This window comes from Vicugna pacos, chromosome 7 (assembly GCF_048564905.1).
Source record: "Vicugna pacos chromosome 7, VicPac4, whole genome shotgun sequence".
NCBI lineage: Eukaryota > Metazoa > Chordata > Mammalia > Artiodactyla > Camelidae > Vicugna > Vicugna pacos.
In genome coordinates, this window is record NC_132993.1 from 14417510 (window position 1) to 14439708 (window position 22199).

Genomic DNA, 22199 nt, shown 5'->3' on the forward strand with positions numbered 1-22199 from the left:
TGTATAATCAGGATGTTTTCATGTCCCTCCCCTTTTCCAGTCTGGGACACCTTGAGGGCAGGTACTATGTCTTACTCAGTATTGTATGCCCGACTCCTGGCACTAGAGTTGTCCCTGGCACAAGAAAATCCTTAATTGAGTAACTAAGTGAATGACTTGTAGACCTGAGAAGTATTTTGGCGCAATCCCTGGTATATACAATACACATTTTGCCAGATGAAATGAAAATGAATACCTTGAGTCATTATTCAAGATTATTAATGCCAAAGCATTTAAGGGGATTAAAAAGAAAAGCGAGCTGCATGTCCCTTGGGTTGCCTTCATGGGTAGTATACCATCAGGATAAACAGCAGAATTTGATCTGGAGTCTGAAAAACACGGATTTGTAAAGAAGCTGCTAGTTTCTGGAAAGCACACTCCAAAATATCCTCACATAGAATGCCGTGAAAACTACATAGTTACTTTCATCTTATGGGTGGTATTTTAAATTAACTATGGAAGGGACTCGACTTGGCTCAAACCATGAAGTTCAAACTCTAGGATCATTTTTAATGGTAAGAACCAGGGGTTGGGAAACCTTTGACAGACCGAGGCATGACATGGTGAGATACAAAAATCTTAGGGTGTCGTGTTTCCTTTTGAATGTAAATATGCCCATTAATTTTCCCTCTTGGTTCCAGGGGAACAGTGGGCAGGTAACGATGCCAGGTTGTTGAAAGATAGACCTGTGGTACACAGGGAGAAATTGGATTGAAATGTTGCCAACTTATTCTCTTTAATTATTGTCAGCCATCAAGTTAGAATTTTAGGGCCCTGAAAACTCTGACACATTCAGAACTAATGAGGTACAATGGAAAGATTCCACTTGCCTCACACCCCCCATCTTCCCTTAGGGCTGTCCTTCCTTCCTCTAGTCCATTACCTCCCCTCCTTCATTTTCACCTCTAGCGCCTCACTCCTGTTGACTTTCTGAACAGTGTTAGCATTATGTCTAGGGAAGCAAGTAACATTTATTTTTCTGTATGCCAGTGTTCTCTGATATCAGCCAAGGATCTGTCGAAACGCAACTCAAAACAATTCCTTTTTTCCCCTCTTCTCTTGCTTTTCTTTTTTATTTTTTAATCAGTAGACTTTATTTTTTAGAGCAGTTTTGGTTTACAGAAAAATTAAGTCAGCGTACAGAGAGTTCTGTATATCCCTTCAACGTCTCCCCAGCCTCTAGCACACACAGTGTCTCCTGTTGTTGACACCTTGCATTAGTGAGGTCCATTTGTTACAAGTGATGAGCCAACATTAATATGTTCTTATTAACTAAAATCTGTGCTTTACATTAGGATTCATTCTTGTGTCCTACAGTTTTATGGGTTTTCATAGAGGTATGACATGTATCCACTATGACAGCATCACAGATATAGTTTCACTGTCCTAGGTGCCCTCTGGGCTTCACCCATTCGCCAGTCCCTCCCCCCAAGCCCCTGGCAACCACAGAGCTTTTTACTGTCTCCATAGTTTTGCCTTTTTCAGAGTGCCATATAGTTGGAATCATGCAGTATGTGGCCTTTTCAGACTGTCTTCTTTCTTAACAATATCCACTTAAGTTTCTTCCATTGTCTTTCATGGCTTGCAAACTCATTTCTCTTTGTTGCTGAATAATATTCCTTTGCATGATAACCAGTTTATCCTTTCACATATCGAAGGACATCTTGGTTGCTTCGAAGTTTTGGCAATTATAAATAAAGATGCTATGAACATTCATGTGCAAATTTTTGAACATACATAATTTTCAACTCATTTCAGTAAACGCCAAGTAGTGCAATTGCTGGATCATGTGGTAAGAGCTTGTTTAGTTTTGTAAGAAACCGCTAAGCTGTCTTCCAAAGTGGCTGGACCATTTTGCATCCCCACCAGCAATGAATGAACGTTCCTGTTGCTCCACATTTTCACCAGCATTTGGTGTTGTCAGTTTTTTCAATTTTAGCTACTCTAGTAGATGTGTAATAGTATCTCATTGTTGTTTTAATTTGCAGTTCCCTAATGACGTATGACAATGAGCACATTTTTCATATGCTTATTTGCCATCTGTATTCTTTTTAAGTGAGATGTCAGTTGAGATCTTTTGCCCACTTTTTTAATTGACTCTCTTATTGTGGAGTTTTAAGAGTTCTTTACCTATTTTAAATACCAGTCTTTTATCAGATACATGTTTTACAAAGATATTTTTCCCAGTCTGTCTTATCTTGTCATTATCTTAACAGTGTCTTTCACAGAGCAAAAGCTTTCATTTTAATTGAGTCTAGCTTATCAACTTTTTCTTTCATGGATGATGCTTTTGCTGTTGTATCTGAAATGTCACTAATGTCACTGCCAAACCCAAGCTCACCTGGCTCTTCTTCCAGGCTATTTTCTTTTTCAGACTACTGGTTTCTTGTGACTAAGTTGCTAGAAAGATAGCGAGTACTTGACAAACTATTGATTAGGTCAATAAATCTAAAATTAATGCTTAAGGAAATGTCAAGTTTTTCAAAATGTATCTCTGAATAGTGTTAACATAAAAAAATTCATTCTAAGATTACCAATTTTGTTTTTTGTGTTTTTTTTTTGAGGGGAGAGGTAATTAGGTTTATTTCTGTATTTTTTAATTAATTATTATTGTTATTTTTTAGTGGAGGTACTGGAGATTGAACCTGGGCCTTATGAATGCTAAGTATACACTCTACCACTGAGCTGTACCCCCCCCGATTACCTGTATTTTTGATGGTTAACCATATTGTCCAGAGTGCATTTCTGTTTCATGAATTTTTAACCGTGTGGTTATATTTATTGTTCTTTTCAGAAAGCAACAATCTTTTTATTTGGCCTTAACAGAGCCTTTGCAATTTTAATATTTTTACGTGTGTATTTAGAGCTCAAAGACCAATCTCTGTAAACCCTTGACGTTTCTGAAGAGCTTTTCTCTAAGGTCTCATCACACCTTCTTTTAATGATCCCATTGAAGATAGTTTTGTTTGTGATTTGAATAGGTAAATAGCCCCATTTAGCTGCAGCTCTGTTTTAACAGGAGTTGCACTGTAATTGTTCATGTGTCAGATCATTAAATCCTTTCTTTCTTTCTAAACGCTGAGCTTTCAGGTCTTTCTTTCCCTAGCGACACCTTGTTGAACACAGCGCCTTGTTGAACACGGCGCAGTATCGTGCAGGGACTGAATCAGCCGCTGTGAGTTTTCTCCCTTTTTATAAATCCCGTTAATGGTTTCACGTGGATTTCATGTCAGAGGTGGCTCCTTTCTTGCTTTGGCTCTGAAGGTCTTTGCTCGTGTCACAGAACAGCCGGCTGTGACTACTCGCAGGCTTGGTTGATTCTTTTATTTACATGCTTTGGTTTAGGCTCTTGCCTTTAGAAGCTTTGGTGCAACACATCATCTGCTGAAAGTGGCTTGAGGCTTTGTGATTGGCCAGCACATGTTGATACAGAATTAGGGAAAATCGATGAATCAAGGCTTACAGGAGTGAATGTAGGATGGACCTGCAGATATTATGTGTTCTGCAGACACTGACGTCAGTAATCTTTACAATACCCCAGACAGGTAGGTGCCATCATCTCCCTCTTTGCATAGAGCCGTCACTTACTTTACTGCAGAAGAATCAAGGGCAAGGTGAGCTCACTGAGTGATCCAGATGATCAGAATATCTGTCGTCGTGATTTTCCTGCACAGAGTTATTTACCAAGAATAATTAAACATTAACATGAATGATACGAGAACACCTGTCCTAGCGCAAACTACCAGATTAATGACACCGGAAGATAACAGGCCGTTACTAATGGTTAGTAAACACTCTTGACAAAAATCTGTGAGAAACACTTTGAATATCTTGTGCATCTGACAGAATGAAGTTTTTACACCTCAAGTGAGAATGTGGGTTTTACGTTTAATTTGTGTTAACTGTCAGTCAGCTCTTCAGCTCAGTAGGGGAGATTCTAATGCAGTGACTTTAATAGCAAAACAAATCATGTGATTGCCTCTAATGGTTGTGATTAAAATTGGATGTATTCTTGCCTTTTCTCCTGGCCCTGTAACGATGGACGCCCTGCTCACAATGTTCAAGTCGTAAGTCTTTATAAATTAAGCGTAGGTCAGTTGAATTCCACGACTCCTGAATGGCAGACGTGGTTATAGCAAACCTGACAACAGTTTTGATAGCTTGATCCATAGTCTGTAAGGCTCTCAGAAGCTGGTCTGTTGGAAAGGGAAGGGAATGGGGTGTCTTTAAAAGTGACCCCACCCCTGCCAAGTATGTTCATGAAAAAATATTTGACTTGACACATAGTTTCTGAGTCCCATGGTCATGTTCTTTTGTCCAGGCTTGGACTCCCTTTCCTTGGCTTTGCTTCCTGTGGATCATGGCCTTTCCCCAGTTCCTGGGTAGCTCTGAATGCAGGACTTGGAATTCTGCCCTCACTCACGCCAGCTTCTGGCTTCCCCTCTTTGGGCTCAGGGTTGAAAGGGGAGGCTCCGCCCTCTGTGTGGTCCACGTTTGATGAGAAGTAGGAACAGTGCAGGAGGAGATCTGAGTGCTCCACTCAGTAGCTGTGACATTTCAGGCCATGTCACCTCATCTTTCTGAGACTCAGTTTCTTCCTGTTAGAAATAGGAACAGTGATATCCACCTCTTAGGATTGTGGCAAAGATTAAATACCACCGTAAAACTGGTACCTTGTTTATGTTCATGTAAGTTACCTTCTGCTCCTCTTCCCCTCCTTCCCCGGCTCCCTCCTCCCCTCCTGCTCTTCCCCTTCTGCCTCTTGCATCATCATTATTATCATTTTCCTCTTCACCCAGATTTATCCCACCCAGGCCTAAACCCTTGTAACACGAGTCCAGATTGTGCATCCTTAATACAACGCGACTTAGTGTGCCCTTTGATAGCTCAGCTGGTGGAGTGGAGGACTGGAGACCAGACGTGTGTAAACACAACACGACTTAGGTTACGCTCCCAGGTGTATGTAGACGCAGCTTGTTCTGCTGTTGAAGAGGTGGAGGAAGGACTCACTAACAGAAGAAAACGAACAGCTCGGCCGCCCCATGTCTCCTCTCACTGTCCTGTCTCCGAACCTCCAGGCTCCGGCCTGGACGGTGGTGCCCGGATGAGGGCTCCTGGCTCAGTCCAGTAGGACACTGTTTTGCATCTGGGAACTCGGGGTATTTGCATTTTCATTGCCCTCAGGTCCCCATATATTGTGGGTCACTGGCCTCCACACATTCAGGTGCTCTCCCCTGGCTGTGCCAGGATAAAACTGCTTCAGGGATCTTGGGCGTTCATCTCAGAGTCAGCCTATAGGGGTCTTTTGTCTTTCTTCAATCAGATAAGCGATTATCTTGAGGAAATTCTTTGGTTGTCCTTTGCATCGTATCTCTGACTCTGAAAAACATTTTTCAAGTTTTCTTACTCTAGGCATTTTTCTATTTAATAGCCTTTAACAACTTTTGTTTTCAATGTTCTGGGCAATTCAGTTCCACATACAGGGTATCTGAGCCTGGTCTGTTTCCTAACTTTGCTGATCACATGTGGTGAAATGTATGTTTTAAAAACCGTATTTTTCATACTTTCTTTTAGTGCATATATACTTTAGAAATTTCTTACAGATAAGAGTACACTTGTGGATTGGGTGCTAGAAGATTTTGGATGTGAAGATGAATGGTGTTAATTTATGCACTATTTGGCATTTATTTGCATACTGAGTTCAACGAGTCCTAACTTCAAATAGAGAAGACAAAATTAATTAGTATGACCCGTTGGCATTTTATTTCAAACATAAAATCCAGAGCATGCAATGTGAAATATATATTCCATTTCTCAACCAATTAATTTAATCCCTTTCTGGATTTTGAGGCATTTAAACAAACTGAAATAGGGAAAGGAGGTTAATGGAGGCCAGAGTGAAGTCTGAAAGGGGAGCCAGGGAAGGGCTTGTGTTCATCGGAAGAAGTAATTGGTGGTATAATTTTTTCAGGGCTGAGGATCGCCAGTTAACACCATAATTTCCTTCTTATTTTTGTACCTAAATTTGTCAAAGATTCTTCATTGTCTTAGGCTGCTGGGCTGCTGTAATAAAATACCATAGCATGGTGGCTTACATGGTAGACGTCTACTTCCCCTCAGTCCTGGAGGCCGGAACATCCATGATCAAGGTGCCGGCTGATCTGGTGTCTGGTGAGAGCGTTCTTCCTGGCTTGCAGACTGCTGCCTTCATGCTGTGTCCTCAGAGGAGGAGAGAGGGGAACAGGACAGAGGGGAGAGAGCTGGCTCTGTGGTGTGTCTTCTTATCATCCCATCATGAGGGCCCCACTCTCCTGACCCCATCTAAGCATAATTGCCTCCTGTAGAAGGCCCATCTCCAAATAGCAACACATTGAGGCTTGGGGCTTCAGCATATGAATTTTGGGGGCACACATTCAGCCTGTGACAGTCATGCTAGCCCAAATTTCAAACATTAAAAACTCAAGTGCTTCTTATAGGATTAACCCTTTAATTAACTATTAGTCATTTATTCCAAAGTACCAAGAAGGACCTGAGAGTATGTTTTGATAGAATGAGGGGCAGAGAAGTGACTAGGAAAGCTGGGATAAGAAAGGTAGAATATAGAGTAAGGGAAATAAAGTTATCCTTAATCACCCACTGAACACTACTGCTGGAAGTTAGGAAGCACATGGGATCCAGCTGGGGAGGGCAGAGAGAAAAGCAGTTTTGTGTGTTGGGTCTTCTACTAACCCAAAGGTGGAAAGGTTAAAACATGGCTGGTTTTGACATATTGAATCTGGTACTAAGGAAATTCAACTTCTTGTTCCCACAGAGAACAAAACTGTAATGCTTGCTAGCGACATGTGGTTCTTTAAACTTCAAATTAATTAAAATTAAATAAGGTAAAAACTCAACTCCTCAGGCACACTGGCCACTTCCCATGTGCTATGGTATGTGGCTCCTGCCTCGGGGAGTGCAGAAAGCTCTGCTGGATGCTGCTGCTCTGGAAGCTTCTGCGGCCCAGATAAGGCAGGCAGATCACCCTGCTGCCTGTTACACAAACACACACACACACACACACATACACACACATACACACACATGCCACGATGAGCTAGGCGATCATGACTGCCTGATGTGACTGCTGTCCACTGCTGGAAGTGAATTGTAGCAATAGATATCATTTAGGGGGGGGTTCGATTACTTCTCTACTTTTTCCCCCATTTTTCCTATTTGATACTAATTTATACTTTTTTTTAAAACATTTTTTATTGATTTATAATCATTTTACAGTGTTGTGTCAAATTTATACATTTTTTAATTCATTCACAGAGAACATAGAGAATATGCAGTGAACTTGGCACCACTATCATTAAACTCAGTTGTCACAGATGGCTTGCATTTCTTACTTTCAATTCTGAAATAATATATATACACACTTACACACACACATAAACACATACATATACTTATTCTTTTCATGTGTATATACACACACAAATATACACACCATATGTATGTATATAAAATGCATAGGTTTAAAGATTAATAGTAAAATGAGCATTCATGTACTTCCCACCCATATTAAGAAGCATAACAAGGACCTCCTCTCACCCCTCTCCTACCGGGATAACCAGGATACTGAGTTTTGAATTTGCCATTCTCTTCATAGATATGTGTTTACTGCCAATGCATGCATCCCTGATTCAGATAGAGGGGATTTGAAACACTGAGCAGCAATCCTAAAGCTCCCCATGCAGGGAAGAGAGGATGCTTTCGCTGTAGATGAAGGCACTCAGGAGCTGAAAAGAGTCTCTGGGTTAGTGTCTGGCTTCAGCTTCCCCGAGTGAGCACAAGAGCCCATTCTATGAGGGTTTAGTGGGCAGGGTCACGATTGCGTCCTGGGAAGCGTTTGGCACGATGTTAGGGTGGGTTCTAGCTATCAAGTGGAGATATGGTTACAGGGAATGGACTTCTTTGGATTTTTCTGCTTCACCATGACCCAACTCTTGCTCTCAAGAACAGGTTAAGGCAGAGGACATCTAGAGGCGATAGAAGAAACTGGTTCAGACTCACTTAGGCATTCTACCCTTGGGCTACAAAAGAACTCTCCAATGATTATGGGACTCTTACTGATGACAGCTCTCTGCCTGTTGACTCACGGTGCCCCAGTATGTATTATATAATAGCCTAGTATGCCTGTCATCCTGGAATCTTTTAGCCCGTCCTCTTGGAGGGTTTGTTTTTTTTTTTAATCTCTTCTTCGTTGGATTCCCTGTGTGTTATAGCCCATGCATTCCTCATTCTTGTTGCAAACTCAGCTTTTGTTGGGGCAAGTACCACAGTAGCTTTTTAGTAAAGGATGTGCCCTTTATTCAGTCCTTGGACTTGTTTGATAGTTTGGATTCTGTCTAAAAGTCTCAGAATTCTGAAGGCATTGTTTTGTTGCTTCCCTGATGCTACAGTTGCCTTTGAGAAGTTTAAAACCATCTAATCCCTGATTCTTTCGATGCCATCTAGTTTTTCCTTTCTGGAAAGTTGTAGGCTCTTCTCTTTGTTACCAATATTCTCAAATTTCAAAATAAAATGTCTTCCTATTGTTCTTTTGTTACTGTGCTGGGCACTTGTTGGGCCATTTCAATTTGGAAACTAACGTTCTTCAGTTCTAAGAAACAGCCTGATTTTTTGTTTGTTTCTGGTAATTACTCCTACTTTCCCCTGGTCTTTGGAACTCCTATTATTAGAATGTTGGGCCACCTACCAGTCTTTTATTTTTCTTAGATTTTTTCTCTCCTATTTTTTGTCTCTATTTTTGCTCTACTTTTGTGGATATTTCCTCCACTTGATCTGCCAGCTTTTCTGTTAAACTTTATTCTGTCAAATTCGAAGGCCTTTTTTGTTGTTCTCTGAATGATGCTCCGTCTCCTTTTCTTCATATTCTCCATCTTCTTTTAGTAGAATCATGTTTATGTTTCATGGATGGAATATTTTCTCTTAACTCTCTGAGGATTCCCCTTGAAGAGGAGAGTCTTCAGATCTCTTTCCAAGAAGGTGAGAATTCTGGCTGCCAGCTTTTGGAGAGTCTCTTGAGGGAAGAAAGTTGGGGATCTCTGCTTTCTGTAGATGAGCAGTTGATGCCCATTTTCTGTAAAGTAACTGCACCTACGAAGAGTGGGTGGCGGAATTTAGTGACGTAGTAGCCAGTGCTCCTTACTTCAGCTGCACGTGATGCTGCCGGTTTGCAGTGTAGATGGTGCTGGTTCTTAGCCTCCTCACCCACAGTTTAGGATTCGACTCTGTAGGGGCTCTGAGTCAGTTCCCAATTTTCCATCTACTTTATTTGTTACTATTTTCTATTCACTGTTTCTCCTCTTTTTTGTTGGTTTATGTCTTTTTAAAATTAATGTACTGTAATTTAGTATCATTTCTGGTGAGAGCGAAGTTAAGTCTGCATTAAATCTGCTTTCTTAATCTAGAAACCAGCTTGTTCTTTATTGCCTAGTTAGAACTCAAATTCCATTTGAGCCCTGCAATAAAAGCTCCATTATGTACAGTGAGTATTGGCTGATGCTTGTTGGAGTCAAATAAATCTCTAAGGCCAAAATAAGATGAATCATCATGATCAGGAATAGTGATGCTAATGCTCAGGTGATAAGTACTCCTCACTGCTCCCAATTAAGAGGAAGGAAACTTCAGCGAGGTTTGGCAGTTGGTTATCAGTAGTGTAAAAGGAAGGTGGTAATTTTCCAGAAGTTTCTGCTTTCTCTTCACCGTGTAAAGCCTCCAATGGAAGTGTCAGATTACAGTATTTCCGTACTACAGTTATCTTTCCCATCAAGAAAGAATAGAAATTAGTTTTAAGTAATCAGGATATAACTTATGGAACTACTACCAGCTGAGCCTTACATTATGATAAATTGAAAATAGATGATTGGATGTATCCATTTTCTAGCTCAAGATGCTCAAAAGATAGTAAAGGGAGTGAAGGAGAACTAACATTGATGTTCTGGTTATTCATTTTTAAATATAATGTTGCATTTGCTCATCACAAAAATCCTAAAAGATGCTTATTCTAAATACTTTAGTCTTCACCCAAGGGTCCAAGGAATTGAGTAACTTGCAGGACCAAACAGCTAACATGAGTAATTTGTAAGACCAAAGCAGCGCTGGGATTAGAATCCAAGAGAGAATGACTATAAATTCTTTCTACTGCACACTAGTACCATCATAGGATAAATTTGACAACAGTTGTCAGTAGTCATGCCATGAAATTGTGCCATAGGATGCCTTTTTCTTTTTTTTTTTTTTTTAGCCCAGTTGAATAGCTAGTATCAATCAAATGCACTTCCTCTTGATCAGCTTCTTGAGGAACAGGCAAAGTTGCTGATTTTATACTCATAGTAGAAATGAATGACGCATCTTTGAAAACTTTTCCCTAGACACTCACTGATTTCAGGTGTGGAATATCTGGCTCTAACTGTAGTTTAAAATATCTGCTACCAAGTATATTGAATTTACTAACCAGACTAACGCCAAGCATTGAACGCAGAAGGAAATCAGAGGTGTTGACCAAATTCCTGCATTTCCATATAATGTGTCTCCTCATTTTAGTAAACAGGTAAATGTTGATGAAATTTCATTTCTCTACATTTGCACATTTGAAATCAAGAGAAAATGTCATGAAACAAGATTCTGATATGGACGCCCATGATAATTACAGCCATATTCTCTTTCCACAACTTTTGATTGATTTTCTAGGCGAAAATTCTAGGTTTTCCTCATTATTCTTCAAGTATTAAAAAAACCCTTGTTCTTCCCTGCCCTGAGGAGACCGCCTTACTTGGGTCTGTTGAGTAGTACAGCTGAGGGTGATTAGTCACTACTTTTAGGGATCTCTTTATTGAATTTCCCTTACATTCTTTTCAAAGACACATGATTATCATATTGAAGACTTTAAAAAAGAAATTTCTATTTATATTCAAAAAAAGAGAAAAGGTATTTTTCCAGAGTATTATTCCCCCGAACATGTGACACTGCATAATTCCTCACCCCCTTGCTCTCTTGCTTAGCGTCTGGAAAGACAGGCAAAGGCAAGCTCCAACCCACTGCACACACTCTACTCCTGCTCCAAACCCTTGCTTCTTTGCCTGCCCTGGAAAGTAGACTTAGCCCTAGAGACACACTTTCCCTTTTATACTTGAATGGGCCCTAAGCCTGTCTCCGCTCCCCAACCCACCCCCCCCTTTTTTTTTTTTTTTACAAACTTTATTGAGTATCTACCAGATCTGGGGGTTGTGAAGGGAAACACGTCTTATTCCTGTGGTGGGAGAGACCATAGTGATTCATAGGCTTAAACATAGTTCTATACATTGATGGATGCCTTCAAGCTTATGTGTGTGGCACTTTGGGAACCTGAAAGTATGAGGTGTTGGTATTGATCTGCCTAGTGGAACCAACCTAGGAGGTGATGTTGAGAAACAAACTCCATCTTTTTCTCTGGACAACTCTTGCTTCTCTAACTGAAAGACCAGTGGGGCTCCATGTCCTTCAGAGAGCCTAAGATCTACCCCTCAGGCAAGAATTAGTCCCTCTCTCCTGTAGTTTTCAAAGACTAAGGTCATACATTTAGGATAGCCTAGGTTATTATTTTTTATACGTAGGCCTTCTCTACTACTTGGTGAGTTTCTCAGGATTTTTCATGCATTTTAAATGTATCTTATTCTCTGTATTATTGATTTTTAAAGCCCTAGCATTTTGTGCTTTCAGACCTATTTATTGATGATGGGCCTTAAAAATCCAATGAGTGAGAGACTTAAAAAAATCTTTCATGAACACCACTGTTCAGTCATCTCCTTGTTAGTCTCCAGTTGGTTGATAAAAGATTTTGAAATATTTTTAGATCATGGGTTTAATAGTGTAACAGTACTATTAAAATCAGAAATGCACACATACATTTTTTGAAGTTTTGGGAAGGGAGACTACTTTCCGTGTTCCAGGAATCTTATGGTTCTATCTGAAGTGGAGGGGTTTATCCACTGAAGCCTTTGTGTGATATTTACTGCCACCTAAAAAAGGTATTTAAAGCACATAACGGCCTCTCCTTATTGTTTCCCGAAGCTTTGCTACTACCACATTTACACTGAACATCTTTAAAAGTTGGATTTTTAAGCTGTGAACCTTCTAGAAGCTTTTCTTTTTCTTGCCTATTTGTTTCTGGTGTTGGCCACCAGGTAGCAACAGCGCTTTGAGTAGCTTGAGTCTCTTAAATAGGGAACTGTGGCAAAGTGACAGAAAGACTGAGCCCTGTGTCTTTAAGAGGGAAGGGGTAAGTGCCCAGAATCATGATTTTTTTTTTCATTCCTCTCTAGTACACTGGCTACTGCAGATGCAGGCATAAATTAGCAGCTGGCTGTGAACAAGCCTCCAGTCCTGTCAATCCACTGTTTCCATGACATTATACTTCATATCAGGGCCACTGAGACAAAATGAAAGGAAGGCTGGCCAGGTGGCACGGGGCAGTGGGCATCACGCAAGGGAAGACTGTGGAACTGCATAAAGAAGGAAACTGCGATCCTCGGGAGGTGTCGTGAGATAATGAAATATCCAACAAAAACCAGTAATAGTTATGAGAACACATTTATGCCAAAACACAAAAATCAAGTATGTCATTTTAGACTTTTCTCTTTCCTTCACCCTCAGCCATCCCTCTGGGTATTCTAGTTGTGCGTGGAGACTGTGATTTGGAGACTTGCCGTATGTACATAGATCGCCTACAGGAGGTGAGTTTCTTTAGCCAATCATTTCTTCTGCTCACTGTTCCATTTTTTAATAAACAATGACCAGCCATATATATTTACTTCTACAGCGATGCATTGGGGGAGGAAATGGAAATATGGTGGCCTTGTCTTTTTTGATAGTTAAGCACACATGGCATTTCCCCTTCCCCCACCCCCTACAGCTGCTTCCCCTCCTTAGGTGGTGGAGATGGGAGAGGGCTGACTGGGAAGCTGCAGTATGATGTTGCTCTGCTGTGGTCCATGACCATAGCTTAAACGCCTTGTCTTCTTGCCAGACAGCTCACCTGCATTTTTTGAACTAGATGGAATTTCAAAGGGTACCGATAAATAATGAAGGAAAACAGAGATTTGGGGTTACTTAATGTTTTGTATCTAGTATAGACGTCTGTCAGAGACAGCTGGATTTTTGTTTTAAAAAAAAAAGTTAAAAATGTTAAAAAAAAAAAAACCTTCTATAGGAAAGAAGAACCTGTGTCATAAGAATTAGTGTCAGAACATAAAGGAATAATCTTTTTTTTCTCCTCAATCTGATCTTACCATAGAGAAAGAGAAAGGAAGAGGTCTCACATGTGACATTGCTCTGAATTTGAACGGCACGAACAAAGCCAAGAGACCCAAACCCATCCCTACCATGGTCATTGGCTGTTTTTGCAAAATTTCTAGGGAGAGTATTCAGTGTTTTTGTTCTACAAATAGCAAAAATCATGGATAGCCACTTCTTTATCTTTGTTTCTCGATAAAAGATGCACATTAGAATCACTTTTGGGGGGATGTGGTCTAGACATTTATGTTTTTAAAGCTGTTGGGTGATTTTGATAAATACTCCAACATGAGCAACTCTCTTCCAAACAACATGCTATACATAAGTAAATGTCACAAATAAAGAAGATATATAGTGTCTAAAATCTCTCTGAATTGTACTTGGTTTTGAATCCTAGATTCTGTTTCTCTTGGTGGAAATAAATTCAGGTGAGAGACATAAAGTAATGCAAAAATTACTAACTTTTCTCTTTAGCATTGTTAAGGATATCAATGGAATTTCGAATGCAAAATATTTTGAGACAGATGCCAGGTTTTGAATACTGATAAGGATGAGAGAAGAAAAGCCAACGAAGTTTATACAGGCGGCTTCCTTTGGCTATTTTTATCAAAGATAACTTTAACATGTTAAAATTTGTGAACTTTTTAGCATGTGACTCAGGTCCAAATCAATCCTAGAGCATATAGTATCTCATTTTTCAAAATAATGTTTGTCTTTTATTGTGGCACTGCCTTCAGAAAACCTGCAATGAAAAAATGAATCATAATTGATACAAAACTATTTCTTTTTAAAAACTTGGATAACTTAAGATTTCACAGTAGCAAAATACCCAACCGATAAACTGATTTTGTTGAAAGTTAATTTACTGTTAGGCTTATCACACCAGTATTCAACAACTAAAAGTGGGATTCTTTTTTTTAAAAAAAGGAAAGAGCAAGCACAAATAAAGAGGAAAAGTTTTAAACCTGGGCTCAGAGAGGAAGTTGATAAAGCCTGTGGGAAGCAGGTATCGGGATGAAGGTACCCAGGATTGCTGACATCTGTAAACAGAATCCCTACGCTCATTAACAAGGAAGCCTGCGGACATGACATTGGTGACAACTTAGTTATAAAACTCTATGAAGGGAGCCTGGCTCTCAGAATCTGCCAGTAAAATCTCATTAATTTCAACCCTGTTAATTTGCACTTCGTGATAATGCAGAGGTGGCCAGTGATTTTCTCTTTTCAGTCTGTGAAAACCTGTGTTTGCCAAGCAACTTATCGGTGTAAACACAATTACCATGACAGCATGTATTTGGTTTAAGATAAATTTCTACGTGCCTACGAGGACTTTAGAAGTTTACTTCACAAGCCAAAAGTCCAGGTGCAAGTTAAATATGACCCCCATTTATTACAACAAAGTTGCCTGTCTTTTAGTTTTGGGCTTCTGTGTCCTCAAAATTGTTATCACTCACCTCTAAACACTATTTAGGATTTATACGTTTTAATAGCTAAATGGCCTTCCTTCTCTCAGTCCAACTTGGTGTGCTTTTATTATTTTTGGCATTATCTTCTTTGTTTGGCCTTGAAGAATTGGGGACAGTAAAATGCTTTCCAGATGGGTTTAATAATATGAAATTGGGAGTTTAGTTGATGGAATTGTGGAGGCAGCCTGCTTAAACTAATCTTAAGGTATATGAATTTTTTTTTTCTCCATTTTCTCATTAGGACCTGCAGTCAGTTTCTTCTGGCTCCCAGAGAGTTCATTACCAGGTAACATATAATTGACTCTCCTTGTTTCTTACCTTCTGGCCAAAAGAGGTCCATCTTTCAATTAAATTGAAATCCATATTAAATCTAATATGGATTAGAGTCCATATCTCCCCTAGGGGTAGCGTTCACTCCAAGAACGAAGTGAAGTTGGCATTCTGATTCTTTTGCATTTTCCTGATTATGGACAGTTCTCATAGAGCAGAAATTTGGGCTGTGGCTTTTCTCCCAGATCATTTGGAAAAGATTATAAAGTGAAGTGCTTTCAGTGACAAATACTAGAAAACTCAACTCAGACTAGCTTGGCAGGGAGTCTGTCTGTTGGTTCACTTCAGCAAAAAAAAAAAAAGGTTCAGATCCAGGGGGGATTTTATGTACCACCTGGCCACGGTTCATACTCCATTTTTCTGTTGGCCTTTCTGCTCTGTTCCCCTCTTTCGGTCAGTTTCACCTCTGGCCCAAGGCGGCTGCCAGCCGCAGCTGGGGCTGTGTTTCTCCTTCACATCCTGAATTCCCTGCTGCTACAACCATCAAGCCAACATTCTGAAATGCAACCTAATTGGCCTATCCTTGTCTCTTGGACAGGGTCCAGTAGCGCAGCCTGCCTCTCTCTAATGACCCACATCCAGTCCACAGGAGAATACTCACATACCGTTCGCCCCAGCACTCCTTGGGAGTGCAGTTTCTTGCTCACTTTCCCACCCGCACTGTCCGGCACAGGTCTCTCCAGCCACCCTCTTACCCATTAGATTTCCCAAGGGTGATGTAGATACCAGTGCACAGCATCACCCCAACCTGCAAGAGGCACATGCGAAGTTCTCTGAGCATTCATGTCCCGTGAAAGCCCTTCTCTGTCCGAGACCTTGTCCCCCTGCCAGCCGGGAGGGGTGTGTGGGATCACAGCATGCCAGTGATGCCCTCCAAATAAACCCTCTCCTGGATCCTTTTATGCTTCCACGGCGGGGAAGGACTTAAAGATGTCTCAATTTGTCAATCCTAGTACACCTCACTTTAGGTTTTGGTGTCTGTTTTGGTACACCTCAAACTCCGAGTTTAGCATCTCTTTGCAAAAACAGCAAAAGAAAGCAATTAAAAAAACAACCCTATGCCTTGTAGCCTCTAGATAGCTTTCTTCCCCTACCAGCAGATACCCTGCACCCTCCGCCAGAGCAGCCCGGTCGTCTTGAGGCTGAGCAGCAGGAATGGCCTTGCTGCTCCTATTTGCTTGCATGTCTCTTTCTCAAACAGAGTAACCCAATATCCTAGAGTCCTGTCTTCCGTGTGGCTGCAACAGAAAGGATGAACATTCACTTAGGGTGTGTTCACAATGAGAGAATAAAGTCTACTTCTGGGACTGCTTTTTACTAACCATCAGAAGGCACATTTCCACTTTATTTTTGAGATAAAGCACAGCATTTCTCGCATCCATTATTTGCATATTTACCTGGAGCCACTATCTAGGTGTCATTTTATTTTTAAAAGTATAGTGCTTTTAAAGACTAGAGCTGCTTTTTACCCTTTAAGGATTGGCACTGGTAGTTAGGAGATTTTAAGAGTCTTTTTTTTTTTTAAGAGTTTGTTAATTTTTACACATGGACATTTTGAACCTTTGCAATTTTATCAAAACATCTCAAACATTTATTCTAGTTAGTTTTATGAGACTAATACATTTATTTATTATCCTGGCTTATTCAGTGTAGTCATTCTGGCATGAGAGTTTTGATATATGGGCATTGTGCATCATGTTTTCTTTATACCATGTACATACCACAGGTATCAGGGGACAGTTGAGACTCTAGAATGTGATAAGGATATTTATTTTATTTATTATTTGTTAATAAAATCATGCAGAAGGATTAATGGTAGTTGCCTGTTTCAAAATCTTTCTGTGTTTTTTGTTTATTTGTAGTAAGGTCAAACCCTGGTGTCAAAACTGCTGCATTTTAAATGTCACTTCAAAAGGTTCTGTGCACTGACCATGCAGGACAACCAGTGCAGCGATCAGAGATGAGTGTCAGGAGTGTTACTTTGCCCCACACCCCTCCTTGCAGAGTTATAAAAAGCAGGAGCCTTTGGGGTATGAAGAGAAGGCCGGAGTAAAAGCAATCCAGGGAGGCCCGGGATCTACTCATAGAACAGGAAACTTACCTGAGGGAGACTGCGTCTGAGTTAACGTGGCCGGAGAGCAGAGAGGGGTGGCGAGGAACTGTCCTAAGCAGAGCGATGGGGAGCTCGCTGAGGCAAGGACTGAGGGGGTATAAACGTTCCCATTTGGCTGGGATCTCAAGCAGATGGGAGGAGGAATGAGTTGGAGGGATAGTGAATAAAAAGTTCTTTTTTAGCTACCTTAATTTTGATATGCCTCTTAGATCCAAGAGGTTTTGGTGAGTAGAAAGCTGGATATATGACTTTCAAAGCTCATTGAAAAAATTCAGACCTGAGCATAGAAATTTGAGAGTCATCTAGGGAGAGTTCGCCTGGGCAGAGTCTGCATAAAGAAGAGGGCCCAGTGTCGTATCTGTGTCTGCTGAGCGGCCAGGAAGAGCTCTAGTTGGAGAGAATGATCAGTCAGGAAGAGCCGTGGAAACAGACAAGCAGCTGGAAAGCTGGAAATCAAGGAGAAGGTGGTGCCAGGAAAGCCAAAATGGAAATATATTTCACAAAAGAAAGCAATGAAATGTGTCAAATGCTGTTGAGAGGCTGAGATAATATAGATCGATTTCTGTATTTTTCCAAGGATACGTATAAGATACATGCGATCCAGGTGCTATTAGTTTTATATAGAAAGAAACACAGCCAACTGCCAGGAAACTTAATACTAAATCTTGTTTCCTGATGCAGAAACAGCTATTATATCAGGGTCTCTAGTCTGTCTCGGTGGGAGTTAGGGGGCGATTAGGAGAAAGACCCATAGAGACGGACAACCCCAAAATGCCTTGGATGCTTTCTTAATGAACTTTGTTATATGTGAGATAGAACTAAATATACTTGACAATTAATGTGGTCGAATGAATAAACATCAGTAAGTTTAAAAACTTGAGAAATTCCTGGGGGCTCACTCACTTGCAGTGGGGATTTTAGTTGAATATTTTCTAAGGCGAGAAAAAACTCAGGAGAAAAGCAGCGTTTGGAAAGTTGTACAAGTGCCCAGGACACCTTATCAGTGAGCCGTGTGGCAGTTCCTGGCCTTTTAAGCATTTCGTTGCTTGGTTTCTTCCTTTCCCCCAATTCATAATGAATTGCCTACAAAGCATTAAGGCTCAGAAATGACCTTGCATTAACCCAACAAGGCACTGTGGGTTATACGAGACTGTGCTGGGTCCTTACGGCCCGCTGAAAGTTACTGCCTGCACCGTCTCTGAGGCTAGAGTACAAAGGCCCCTCCGCCCTCATGGTGTCTCGTGTCACCCGCACCTGACAGGTTAGATGCGTGCAGATTCAGGGTGTTCTTAAGCTTGGCAGATAAACCAGAATTCACAGGGAAACTGGACCCTACTGTTTACTAAAGATGCTTCATGCGGCCACCTCTAGCACGAAATAATTCCTCTACTCACCCCCTTGAGTTCATTATGTCCCTTCTTAACTCTGAGTCATAAGATTACTAAGGAATAGAGGCAGATTCCACCATGCTAGTAGTTCTCAGCTGGGGGAGACTTTGCCCCTTATAGGGGACATTTGGCAACTTGGACATTTTTGTGTGTCACGACTAGGGGTGGTGGTTCTGCTGGAATCTATCGAGTAGAGGTCAGGGATGCTGCGAAACATCTCATAATGCACAGGACAGTCCCCTACAACAGAGTTAACCCTGAGTCATTCTGATGGCTCTCAGGGCCTGGCCGGGGACCAGGCAGGTGGAAGTCCTAGATGAAGAATGTGGAAGGAGAAAGGAGGAGCAGGGAAAGGAAAGGGAGTAAGGGAAGAGAGAGAGAGGTATCTGTGGATATGGTGGAGAAGCATAAACAGAGAGCCCAGAGCAGTGGAACCAGGAACAATTGGGGGTTTTGCATACACTCAGGGTTTCCCACATTTCTATGGGGTACTGATTGTAGCTGGCACACAGGACTGTGTTTTCAGAATATTATGAGCTAATAATTTGAGATTTTAACAAATACAGGAGGACTCAATAATAGGGGAGAAGTGGATCTATTCAGGTGATTCCTACTCTTGAAGAATTAATTTAATTAGAAATAACACTGGAATGGTTAGACTATTTCAAAACAGATGTAACATTTTCAGGAATTTCTTTCACCCTTTAGAGTCTTTACAGATGTCTTTCACTTCCATAATAAAACACTCTTGGTCAGATCTGAGTCTCCATCCATTCATTCATCCTCTGATCTTTTTTCCTTTCCTACATCCCTGGTCTTCTTCTGGCAGGCAGGTCCATGCTGTATTCCACCAGAGCTCTGTCTAGTCCTAGGCAAACAGCCTGTGCCCCCAAGTGTTTGATGTGTCCCCTCCTCCTCATTCTGGCTGCCCTTATCCACCTCTCCTTTCTCTGAAATCTCTTCCTCAGTTTGTTTTCTAGATCTAGAAGAGTCTTTGAATGGACAGATTTAAACAAGTTTAAGGGCATCCTCCTGGGAATTAATTTATCTTGTCTCAGAGGACAGGGGTTAGTGAGGAAATCAGGAGACTGTTGTTTCTGGGGGGCTAGATCAAAGCTGTCAGAAATGGATCAAGTGGGGAATTAAAGTAAGACTTGCCTGGGACCAGGTCTGTTTGCTGGTGCAGGAGAAGGCATGAGAAGACACACACACACACACAGATAGAGACACAGATAGAGACACACACACACACACACACACACAGGAGAAGGCATGAGAAGACACACACACACACAGATAGAGACACAGATAGACACACACACACACAGGAGAAGGCATGAGAAGACACACACACACAGATAGAGACACAGATAGACACACACACACACAGGAGAAGGCATGAGAAGACACACACACACAGATAGAGACACACACACACACACACACACACACACACACACACACACACACACACACACACACACACACACACACACACACTAATGGAAGACTTTTGCACCAGATAAGGGCTCTTGAAAACATTGGAATATCTCTCATTTCATCTTCTACCACACCATCACTGATTCTTCATCTTTCAAAGCTGGATTTGGAAATGGCTATCCTATTTCTGTAAATTCTGCTGCTGCAGGAGTCCTGGGTGGTAAAGTAGTAGGTCTGAAGGGTAAGAGTTTTGAAAGACCAAAAAACAAAAAACAAAAAAAACCCACACAGCAGCAAGGCCACTAAGTGGCATTATACTTGGGCAGAGATGCATAGACTCTGTTTCTAATCCGTGAGGGTCTGTTCACTGAAGATGAAAGGATAGTGGTATACAACCTGGTGATGGAAAGAGATGAATGGAAAAAGAATGAATAGATGGATTGAGTGGAGGAGATATCAGGGCAGGCAGATGGGAAATTTGGTACTTAAGAGAGAAGTTTAAAAGTAAAGTGATTATTGACTGGACATTATTAAATGAAGCAGAGATTCCCAATTCATAGGCACTTCTGTTTTGCTTCTGCTTACATCTTCCTGAAATTTTATGAAAGAAAAAATTTCATTCACAGTGAAGGTGTAGTTAAACACTAGGTGAATATTGCCTAATTGGATAACCTACTGGCATGTATATGGGCTGCTATGCAGGCATTAAATTATGTGCATTAGCTGTAAGTAATTGAATGTAAATTAAAGGCAAGTTGGCGTATGTTTGCCAGATAATGGTTCAAATAATTTCCTTATCAGTTACATATAATTCATGCAAATTGACTTTCAAAATATATACATGAGAAATACCAGGTTTGCTTTTGTGTATGCTCTATTTTTAGCATAAGAAACAGATTTTCCATTAGCATATATCCAAAGAGAAAATTCACATATCAGGGATTTTTGAAATAAGTAGTATTTAGTAATATTATTCATTTAAAGAGCATGCAGTTTTAGAAGATAGACAGGAGCATGGTTATGTCCAAGGTTATACCATTCTGCCTACACCATAGAGCAGGGACAGTTGCATTCATCTAAATCATACCATTTCCAGGAAGAAAAATAACATCACAAAATGAGCAAGTCATATCTTATCTCTTTGATGAATCATTGATTTGATTATGCAGTTTGAGAGGACCGAGGACACAGGAAGCCCTAAACTAGAACTGAAAGCTGTTGACGTGATGGTTAGAGGCACAGCTCAGGGAATTATGTGACTGTCTCCCGAGACGTAGATGTTTTTGCACAGTCACACTTCTTAAGTGTCTGCAGTCAGGGATTACTGAAAGGTGCGTATTTTTGAGCTTGTTTTTTGGCTGCATCAGAAACTGTCTTGGTACATTGATTTTAATGTGCAGCATTCACAAAGTAAACATACGTCTGACCGTTTGACTGTCACTTGTGTAGTGACAAGGTTGTTGGCATCTCCATCATAGTGGGTCCAGAAAGCTGTGGATCCATGGCCCCATGAAATCCTGGGGGCTGATACTTGATCTCCTGCCAGGGGCTGTTTTGTTTCCATATTTCCCCTTTTCCTGCTCAAGTCTGATTCACAGTCTGCACTGCATTGTTGGTCACACTCCTGCTGTCCCTGAGACCAGGATTCCTTGATGCCAGGGCCACCTGTGTGCCAGACCCTCTGTGAGGACACAAGTCACCTGATGTAACGCCCACAATGTGTTAGCGTGGAGAGTTTTAAGACAAAAATCACAGCAAGTTCAGTACAGTATCACCTCTGTGCTAACATCATCACCACGCACATGTAGTCTGAGTCTTTTTTGAGTAGGAGAAGCAGAGGTACAGGCAGGCGTGCTGCAGGAGCTCCCCGAGCTCTGAGTAAGAAGAGCCTCATCACCTCTGTGGTCACCGTAAGCTGAAACCATCAGAGTGTGAAGAAGTTTACAGACCCTGGCTTTGAGTTTCTGTCCTTTTTTTTTTTTTTTTTTTGACAATCTGCTTCTCTTGATTGCTGCTCCACTTTTAATCCATCCCACTATACATTTGTCTTTGCTATTAAGTCCTCAGGGTCTTTCTCTTGACTTTCATTAGCTACTTGTGTCCTAA

General features: G+C 41.0%; 1 protein-coding gene across 10 annotated transcripts in view; it reads left to right on the forward strand.

Annotated features, from left to right (window-relative positions):
* The window catches only part of DGKI (diacylglycerol kinase iota), a 261990-nt gene that overhangs the window by 168212 nt on the left and 71579 nt on the right, over nt 1-22199 (forward strand). For all 10 annotated transcript variants that reach the window (XR_012074228.1, XM_072964373.1, XM_072964375.1 and 7 more), the window contains 2 exons: nt 12718-12797; nt 15064-15108. Coding sequence is in view for 9 of the 10 variants with exons in the window: in XM_072964373.1 (XP_072820474.1) it covers nt 12718-12797; nt 15064-15108 (125 nt within the window). In the remaining variant the exon portion in view is untranslated. The remainder of the gene's footprint in view (nt 1-12717; nt 12798-15063; nt 15109-22199) is intronic.